At 41.0% G+C, this 10,756-nt stretch overlaps 1 protein-coding gene across 1 annotated transcript in view; it reads right to left on the bottom strand.

Moving 5' to 3' along the window:
• Positions 1-416: 416 nt before the first annotated feature.
• Positions 417-10,756, bottom strand: part of LOC111741446 (nesprin-1-like) — a 137,943-nt gene continuing 127,603 nt past the window's right edge. Inside the window, exons 50-52 of the mRNA XM_023532163.1 lie at positions 10,102-10,194; positions 8,684-8,742; positions 417-1,406 (exon numbers count right to left, since the gene is read on the bottom strand). Of these exons, the coding sequence (XP_023387931.1) occupies positions 1,166-1,406; positions 8,684-8,742; positions 10,102-10,194 (393 nt within the window). The 3' untranslated portion in view covers positions 417-1,165. The remainder of the gene's footprint in view (positions 1,407-8,683; positions 8,743-10,101; positions 10,195-10,756) is intronic.

The raw sequence follows: 10,756 nt of genomic DNA on the forward strand, positions 1-10,756 counted from the left end.
TTAAGAAAATTCACATGACTGTTGTGCATCCTTGGGATGAAATGGAGGAGGGGTCTCGGCCAGGAGATCACAGGATGTTCTTCTAGTCGTGCAGAGGGAACAGGAAAGAAAGAAGAGTATGAAAGATGCTGGGAAACGAGAATTGAGGAGATATGATTGGCTGTGGAAGGGGGAGAGAAAGAGAGAAGTCATCCAGAATTCTCTAGAATTCTCTAGAATTCTAAATATACACTACTTCTAATCGCTCTTTCTTTAATATATGCTTATGTTTTGATTTCATTCATTCAGCAAAAAAGATAATTTAGATTGCATTCTGATGAGTACCTGCTTAACAGAGATGAATAGAGGTAGAAATGACTTAATAGAAATGACTTAACAGTCATTTCTTTAGCGGAGGAAAAAAAAAAGCACAGACAAAATATTTTATAGTATCTATAATAAATGCAAAGAAATCAATACAAACAAAACTTGGCTTTAGCAAACTGTACATACATAAATATCTTTTTTTTTACTATAACATTCGACTTATTTTTTCACATAAAGCCTTCCGTGATCTTATTTATTACATCCAGTTTTTTGTTATACTTATTAAAAAAGTGCCTTTTAGATTTACAGCTTATGCTTCTAAAGCAAAAGTTAAACCATCATGCCCAAAAGGAAAACCAGGTAAAAAGGAAGCTGTTATATAGCTCTTAAAAACTGTATGTTACAAGGTTCTAAAATCTCTTCAGCACTGGTTGGCTGGAAGATTGTTTGACACTATCATGGCGCCTGGGAGTGTCATTTATGAATGGATGGGGCGGCACCGTGGGAACTCTGCCCAGACGGCGTGCTGCAGTCCCTGGGCGTGCACAGGATGGGCCAGAGGCCCAGAATTCCCTCATCTGGGGAACATTGGAGGTCCTTCATCTCTTTAGTACTGAGGCTCAGCGTTTCAAACAATATTTCTCCCAAACCTTCTGTCTTCTGTTTGTTCTCCTCCTGTCATTGTTTATCACCCATCTCTGAAACCACAACACACACACACACGGGATCTGGAGAGCTAAAGCTGCCACACTGATGGCATTCGCCAAGATGCAGGTCCTCTTTTCTGCTACTTTGGGTTTGCTTTTGGCCAAATCCTCCTTTATGCTGCCAGCACTGCTGCAGATAGCATCCGCTTGGTTCAGAGGGGAGGAGGGCCATTTGTGTATCTGAGCATGGGGTGGAATGACCGGGCGAAATTGTTGGAAAGGGCACAGCTGTAGTCTTCCTCCGACATTGGTACAAGGCAGGCAAGCCCGATGAGGAGCAGCAGGAGAAGCTGGAGGGGAAGAGCCGCTCGGAGCACTCTGAACAGGAAACCTCGGCTGGACTGAGCGGGCTGAGGCTCAGAAAGGGAGGAATCGGAGCCACCTTTTATGGACCTGAGAGAACAATGGACATAACTCAAATATCTCGAATGTTGGAAGGATGCTGCTCTTACCTCCCTCACCTTCCTGGAAGCTAAAGGCCCATGCCAAACACAACCAGACCTGGCGATTAGCTGCCAGCCCTCCACAGTGGGCCCAGGTCCTCTCCCCACCACCAAATGAAGAATTGCCTACAAACTGTTCTGTTAAAAAATTAACATTTAGTCGGTCAACTAAAGGTAACCAATCGGGTTCAAATTCTACCCCTTCATTTGGTAAAATATTTTTCGCCAACAAAGATAATTGCTCTACACACATTCTACCAGCATGAATTAAGTCGGTCAAGGATAATTAAGACATGACTGTTTGATGAAGTACATTTTTGGTTTAAGGCTACCAGCAATACCATTAGGCCAAATTCGTTGCTGTCAGAATCATATGAAGTATCCAATGTAGTCATCCTGGATGTGCCACAATCCATGCGGCAAGGATAAGGACAACCCCAGTCCTTTTGCACAGACCCATAAACTTTAATTGACCTTAGAGTACATCCTGGTTTCATCTTGCACTGGATCAGCACCTGGCCCTCCCTGACGTTAGTGGGTTCCGAAGCTGTATGAATAAGGCAGGCAGTGGGGTTAGTGTACAGAACACCGGTGTTGAATGACACAATTTCTAGGCTGATCCTATCTTTCATTAGTGCTGTGACTTTGGGATATGGACATAATTTTTATGAGGAGGACAGACTGTCATCTTGTAGGCTCCTTCTACTCAAAGTTCCAACTTTTCCTATCTATGTTTATCTTCCTATTTACTAAATTGTACATTAGAGATTAAGCGTGAATTCCAGATTTCATAAGACAACTTGTGAAATATTGAATATAGAAGTCGGTTCTAGGTGGGGTGCCACCGTTTTCTATTTGTGAGCATCTTTTAACGTTTTGTTTGGTTACTAGTGGAAATGATGAAGAAATGTTACTTACAAGAGGCGTTTTGTACACACACACACCCACATACACACAATATCGCAGGAGCAGAAAGGATAGGTGTACCAATGAGACACATTTCCCCACACTTTGTACAAATTCCCTATAGGTAGTATTATCACTAGGCATAAGGGTGTTGAATGTGAGGCCATTAGATAAATATGAAAGTGTGAAAACTGTATTGGTTACTCTATGTTTTTCTCATAAGAAAACACTAAGTTTTCAGCTGGACTATTCAAACCATCGAAGAAATATGGGAGACAAACAGACTGGTCCTCTGGAAACCTAAAGCATCTATGTACCACGCACACTGTGTTTCTAACACAGTTCTTGTAGTGTAATGAAAAAACAAATTACTGGCCTAAATTGGGACTACGTTTCTTTTCTGAAGGCTACAACTAATGGCTGTGTAACCTTCAACAACTCACTTTACCTGTTAAGTGCCAATGTCTTCCTCAACCCTTTCTGATTAGACTAGATGGTCTTCCAACTTGTAAGGTCCATGTTCTATACATTTCATGTCTTCTAGTAATTAGTGTGAATAGTCTACCAACTGAGAGGTCACAAGAGTTCAATCTCCATCTAGTGGTCAAACTGATACTGCCCTCATGCTGACCTACAAATTACTCCTAATGAGCTGAATAGGAAAAGTTGTCTATTTTGTGAAATACAGCAGAGCATAAAAGAAGCATGTCACATACTTATTAATGGAAGGGAGGGTAAAATAGGAACTCCTTGAGTTATCTATTTATGAACTATTGATGTTGAGAGAAAGCTCGAGGTTATACAGTTTGCAAGTGGTAGAATTAAGATTTTAACCTTGAGATTTTGACTCCCAGAATTTGGAATCTATAGAGAGGGTAAATGACTTGCCTCAAATCTTGCAATTACAGGAAAAGATCTAGCGGGCGCTTGGTTCCAAAGTGCCTGCCAAGTACACTCTCTGCAACGTTTGTTTGTTTGTTTGGTGACATGAATGAAGATTACCCAGGTCATATTATGTCACAGGTTTCTCACATGTAGAAGAAAAGACAATATTTGTATACTAAAAACTTTGGAAGTGAGTGGCTTCCTCACGTCAAAAATAAATGCCCCTAATCTCAAGGCTTCATGATGTTACACAAATCATCAAGTACGGTACATGGACAACAGGGCATTTTGTTTTGAGACAGCTGCACAATCTTGGGCCAGTGATCTAGTCTCTCTGGTCTGGCCTTCAGGTTTCTCATTTACAAAGAAGAAGCATACATTAATCTCTCAAAACCATTTTGGCTTTGACAGTTTATGAATTCAATGGTTTGTCTTAAAAAAGTGTCTCAAAAAAGATGAGCTAGTTGCCCAAGAATCCTAGATGGAATTTTCCTTCCAAATCTCTTTCTCTTTCCCTTACAATATGCCCTGGCAAACAACACGCACCATCTATCTCTGGGTAACAGAAGAAATAGAGCTCCATGTTTCCTTACTACTCTGACTTCTTTTCTTTGGGAAACATTAAAGGATATTAGTGATGGGTAGATTTATGCATATAATTGATAATCCAATCTGACTGACAGCACTGAATAGCTTGTCAATCATTAGCTTCTTTGAGCAATTAAGCCAAAGATCAAGATCAAAATAAAGGGGACCCCTTGGCTAGTCCACTTCTGAGGACAACGGGAAAAGTCATCATCTTTGGAATATGGGCTCATATGTTATAGAGTCTGTTGAAGGACATGGCACATTTAACAGCATCAGAGCATTTTTTATTAAAATTTAATTAGCACATGCCTTCTAAAATTGAAGAATGCCTACCTAAGGAGAAGTAATGGGCTGAAATAGGGACAAAGGGAACACAAAGTGCTCAGTGAGCTGCCATGCAGTTGACTGCTCTTGGAAACTCCCAGTTTATCTACTGAGAAAAACGCCAGCCCCATGGGATAAGTAACCAGGGACTCAACATGCCCGAAGTTTTAGAGCTTCTAATGACAACAGGTTAATAATACCAGGGTAAAGGGGCACTTTTAATATTTATCTATTGACCTAAAATCACCTCAGTTTCAAGTCTTGGGAAACTGGACAAGGGAAAGAACAAAGATAACTGACTAGTCACTCATCGCATGCCAATGGCTTCATTACATAAATAGATGCCAATCGAGATTGTTTTTATAAAGGAAAAATTAAATGTATGAATGTATTCAAGGAATTTAATCAATGGAGATATTTCAGATAATTCTGCCTAACGAAAATGGGCTTATTCTCATAAGTAAATAATAATTTTATTGCTTTTCTCACTCCTCTTACTCATCCAAATTTCTGGGTAAATAACTGCCCCAGGAGTTGTTTCATCTCTTTCCCAAAATACATATTATTGTGTAAAAAGCAGGATAGTAGTGGAGGGAGCAGAACAGAACAACGCACCACACGAAACAAAGTTTGACCGAGACGCGAGCAGCCTGAATTGTGTGCACAGAGAGCACGACTCACCGCAAAAATTTTACAAAATGAAGGAAAATAAAATGGGTTAATTCTTTGCATACATCATTCAAACACAAATGAAAAGAAAGGTGCAATTCATTTTGTTACTTGTTAGCTATCCCTGGCAGTAAAGTGACAGGAATTTATCAGGAGGGAATATCTAGATCATCTATGACCTTGTTGCCAAGTCTTGTGTGAGTGGTCTTTGCTTGCTGGATATGTGGTTCAGAGGACAAATTTCCAGAATCAGATTGGGATTTCGGTTTCCTCTCATTCTGAAATGAACATCTTGGCTGGTCCTAAGCTACCTCAGGCAGCCTGTGGTATCAAGCCCTGGAACTACTGTTTAAAGCATTCCATCCACCAACAGCCCTTTGCAAGAGCACAGTGGTTAGCGATCTAGGATCCATCCAGGTTCAGCAGGGCCTGGGTTCAAATCCAAATCTCATATTGCTAATCCCCAGTGTCCATGTCTGTAAAATGGAGGATATAGCCATGTCATGGAGATGTTGTGAGTGTTAAATGGTTAGCATAAATGTCAACTACTTCTTATTATCTGAATTACTAAAGTAAGGGTGTGCTGACTCATGCCTTAAGGGGTTGGCTTGATTTAGCTTTTTCTCCCAGGGAGCTCTTCTTGATTTAGCAACAGTGCTTTCGAAGATGTGATACATTTTCCAATGTGCCTGCCTAGTTCTCCAGAAACACTGGGCACACGGACCTCAAATATTATAAAAGAAACACATTGGAGCCTTATCCTACTGCTGTCCTCAGCCCTAGGCTGGCCTGTCCTAGAGGCAAGACTGCTTTAGGCTGAGGGTCTATGGATACTTTGAATAAACAGATCCCCAGGGTGGAGTCTAGAGGAAAAAGACTTGAAAAACAAATTCAAGAGAAACTGAATAGTATCTCATGAATAGTATCTCATGAAGTTGTGCTGTATATGCAAAGAACCCACTGCCCTTGCCTAACTACATTTGGCTACCGTGAACACATTTCAAAATGAGGTGTTGTTTCTCCCCACTGCCTTTCAATGTTTCAGCCAGTCATTTGCCACTTCTCATTCCATCTTGGTTCTCTGTGTAGAAGGTGCCAGAGACTAAAGGTGCCTCGGGAAATTCTGCATTTCACAAGTCTGAGCTTTGGAATGAAGTCATTGATTCACTCTCTCCAGACTACAGGACGGTTATTCCTTTGCCTTGCTGGAAATTAGAGTAAAATCTTCCCATTGGTCAACTTCAACTAATCTACAGTTTTGAAGAGTTATTGATGATCAGGTTAGAGAATTTTAAGTCAAAGATAGAAAAAACGTACCAGACGGACCATCAAAAACTTTGCTTCGAAAAGTGTACTTCTTAAATATATTTAATCTCAAAGAGTATGAAGTTTTATGAATGTATGCACAGACACTTTTCAAATGTTTATAATTTTAAGGAATGTTGGGGAGCTTCTTGTAATTGATTTAGGGAATCTCTAGATTCTGACACATTCTAAGTTTTTTAATGGCAGGGACCATATTATATTGATTTCATAGGCCTAGGTCCCAAACAGAGTGGCATCAATTCATATGTAGGCGTTGAATATTATGTAAGAAGACCTAGAACAATGACCATAAAATCAAACTGAAACATATATAGTAAGCAAGCAACTGATATTATTAATATCTGACTTTAACAAAAAGAATATACAAATCCCTCCTTTCAACTAAAACCCAGTTTCTTCGAATTCGGCTTCTTTCCTCTTTCAGAATGAATACGTGTCTAATATTTTCCCATTGCAGATCACGGGGGTCAACATTCTAAACTGTTTGTGTTTCTGCAATAACCTTTCAAATTTGCTGGACCAGTGCAAGATCAAACACAAGTTCCTCTCAAGTCTCAGTGTGAAGGAACACCGTGACAGCCTGGGTTGTGAGTGAAGTTAATTCTTTCCCAGAAGACTCTGCATCTCATTGTCAGGGTTGGGTGCACCCCAAACACAGATGCCAAGGAACCAAGAAGCCCAAGAATGTTCAACCACAACCCGTCTGCCAAGGTGTTTGATGAAGTCTGCCATTCAGGCAAAGATCGTTTGGATTCCAGGCCCTCTAAATAGCAAAGTGAACATTGTTCTGTGTGCTCAGAAAGATGTTAATAAACAGTGCAGAGCAGAGCTGAAAGGCGCCTTGTGAATGTCGGAGTGAGAATGTGGCTTTCCCAGCCGCAAAGCCCTGTTAGGAGACATGTCGAAGCACTTGCTGCCCTAAGAAACAATGTCTTTGACATTCTCAGAAAACCCGAGTGGCTGTCTGGAAGAGTTAAGAGAGCAGATCAATGCAATATTTGGGAAGTCGAGGGTGTTTGTTACTGGCATGACATAATAACATAAGAGCTTTGCCTCTTCTCATTGCCATCATTTATGCCAACCAAAGAATTGATCTCTGGTTATCCTAAAAGGAATATAGTAGGGATATTCCCCATGTCAGCTCATGGGACATCGGTAATTTGTGGGGAGAAGATGAACCATATGAGACAATGATTTGTCTATAGTACAATTGTTTTTTTCTTACAAGGGCCAAGAAAACATCAGAGCACCTGTAGAAGTCCATCTTATCTTCAAAACTCCCTGTGAGTTTTTTTTCATTCATATTTCATTATTGATATTTTGTTATGGACCAAAAAAAACAAAAAACAAAAAACAAAAAAAACCCCACAAAATTGTCTTCAAACCAAATCAAAGGGAAAGAAAAAAACAAAAAACAAAAAACATACTAACGGGATGTTTAAAACCAGAAAGTACATCAAAATACATTCTACATTACTTCAGCTGATTGGGAATGACCAAAGGAAACAGCCAGTCCCTTTAGCCCATAGCTGGAAAAGTCTATTACTCAGGGGCAGTTTATAGTTGGTTCTATACTTCCTCGCCCCCACCCTCCTTCCCGGAACTAGATTCCAATTCTGTGGTGATAAGCTCTGGGAGGGGCAGACTGCTTCAACAGTGAGCTACTTGGGATTGGTATGAAAAATCGGCTCCAAGGACAGTCTGTTCATTTTTAGAGAGTTGTCTGGGGGACACAGGATCTGATTAGTGGAGGGGCAGGGAAGCACAGACAGCACACCAACAATGAAGGCGAAGCACCGCTAACTACAGAAACGAGGGACCGTCGGAAGCCAGGCGAGCAGCACAGAGTGGCAGTGGCGAGGAGGCTCTCTGGATGTGCCAGGGAGGGGCACTGGCCGCTCTCATTCCACAGTGAAAGAGCTTGTCAGGTGTTAGGAAGGTGACTGACTGAGTGTGCTGGCTGAAGAGGAATTTCAGGGCAAGCAGAAGAGTGAAGGTGCTTATCAATTTTAAATAATACCAAATTAGGACTTGCCATTTTGAGAATCCCAAACCCACGATCTGGATAAAACATGAAAATAAAATAAAAAGCTGGGGATGTTAGTATATTTTATTCAGATTTGTGGGTTCTGGGAATGGTAAAATAATTCACTGATTGATTACCTGTCTTATTGTAAAATCTAGAAGTAAAGAGGATGATAAAAGTCTGCCATGACTCAAATAGCGACTATGCCATCAGTTGTATTGAATCCTGTGTGCACACAGAATAGCGTTTGATCCTAAGTACCAAATGGTCTATGTACCATTAAACAAAAGTTTGGAGGGGTCCAAATATTTTAAGCTCTGAGATTTACTTGTACTTTCCACTTCAAAGAGTCTCTTCCAATTTATTAGGAAACGGTGAGCACGAAATGAGTAATTTCTCAACTACCCCGAGGCAGACCCAAGATAGGCCTACCGCAATCATGGACCATTTTCATCATCCTCTTGGAGTTCTAGAGCAGTGTGGAAACCAGGAGAATAAGGTACCTGCTATGTGGACTGTTGACAGAGGGTCCAGGCTGTGAGAGACTACATTTGCCTCGTGGCTGTTTGCAATGAACAGGGGTAAAGAAAGAAGAATGTTCAGTCCAGGCAAATAAAGACAAGCTACTGATGAAAATTAAACTAAAAAGTGCGGCAAAGGAAAAACAAATCAAACGAGTTGATCAGTACCCGTGAATTAAGGAAACTGGCTTTTCTTTGGTAGAAGAAGTAAAATAAATTGACAGCCATGTTACTAGTCATTGAAGACACATAAGTTGTGGTTCAGGAGTCCACACTCCAGTGGGTGGATTTCCCCCCACTTTTCACGGTAGAAACACAAGTGACTCCATATTAGCCAAGAATCTCTGGATATTTACTCACGATAGAAATAAAGTTCAATAATATACCATGCCACATCGTATTTTTTTCATCTTCTGGAACACTGAAACAATACTAAAATTTTTGATAAATATAAATTAACAATGATAATATGAAATTGTTCTTTGTAGAGTCACGAAGACCCAAAACATTAAATGCTCAAGTTAATTAAAGGCTAAAATTTGACTCAAAAAGCCAGTATTCCTTCACATTCTTAAACTAGGATCTATAGGAAACTAGTGAATGTAGTAAAAAAAAAATCCTAAAAAAGGTCATAACATTTATCAGCATAGAACTTAAGTGTTTATCACACACACACAAAATACAAATGAAATCAGTACTTCTAAAAACTAAGGAAAACAGAATGATAATAAAAATGAATATAATCATAAAGCTGGACAAAAAAAAACAAAACAAAAAACAAGCTTCTAATTACACAGAGAAATTAAGGTATAGAGTGTAGCAGGGGCCAAATTTGTCTTGTGTGCTGGTAAGATGGACCCCCCCGGCAGGCCTGTGGGTGAGTCTCCTTAAGTTGTTGCCATTTGCGGGGGACAGCACGGTCACGGAAAACCTTCAGGGCCACTCAGGAGCTTCTTGGCTTGAGAACCTCCACTCACCTTATAAATGGCCTCATGAGATGCTCACAGTTCTGTCCACCTCTGGCTGAGGCACCGTTTTAAGTGGAGCCTGTTTTGTTAGGTGGACCGTGGTGCTGGTGGTTTGAAGGGAGGAGCCACCAAAAGGGACAAGGGAACACCATTCTAGAGATGGCCCCTGGAGCAAAGTAACTTGTCTCCCTGCGTCCCCACCACATGTTGATTCTTTTGAAAACAGAACCTCTCTTTTCCGTTTCTGAGTGCTGGCGGGGAGGGCACATGGCAGGGCTAAGGAAACAGCGCTTCAGTGAGTCAGGGTGTGACAACCTCTCCTGGATGGGGGTCCCTGCTTTGTCCGGGGGAAGAGCCTGTGGACCCTGGTGGGTACGAACTCCCCAGGGTTCCCTCCCATGGGCCAACTGAAAAACACTGGTGGAAAGTTACCGTTCTCTGTCTGTTTGGGCTGCTTCTTCCTGACGTAGGACTCACAGATTCTGAGGTGTCCAGTTCATCAGCAGAAGCCCAGGAAGACAAATCCTACATGGAGAAGAGATTCTTTTGGCAACTCCGTGTTCCCGAGCCATGATGGTTCTGTAACACGCTATGTGTTCCCCCCGCGCCCACCTGCATCCCCCATAAAAATCAAACCTTTCCTTGGGGAAAATAGAATCAGACAACCACAAGAAGAACAGAATCTAACTCTTCTAGTGTATCTGGATTTCTTGCTTGTAAGTTTGTCCCTTTTTCAGAAAATACCCCTATAGGTTTATTACTATGTCACTCATAGTTTTATTATTTCTTAGTGACATGGATGTGACTGTGTGGAAGTGGAAAAGGTGAAGGAATCTGCCTTAGAGCTGCAGGTCAGGTCAGAGAGAAGCCAATTCACCTGACTTAGAAACAAAACATAGTCCTCAAGGAGCCTGCCTTTGAGCATCAGAGAAATTATATTGATTCCAGCACTGCTGGTACTTGGAGTAGATTGTTCTTTCACATTCTTATAGGAGGGCAAAGTGTTTGTGCATTCATAAAGGGATTTCACAACAGAATGAAGTTTTACCAAGCATCTCTGTACCTGCAAATGCATTTCTCAAAGCCA

The sequence above is a fragment of the Pteropus vampyrus genome, unplaced genomic scaffold, assembly GCF_000151845.1.
Source record: "Pteropus vampyrus isolate Shadow unplaced genomic scaffold, Pvam_2.0 Scaffold78, whole genome shotgun sequence".
NCBI lineage: Eukaryota > Metazoa > Chordata > Mammalia > Chiroptera > Pteropodidae > Pteropus > Pteropus vampyrus.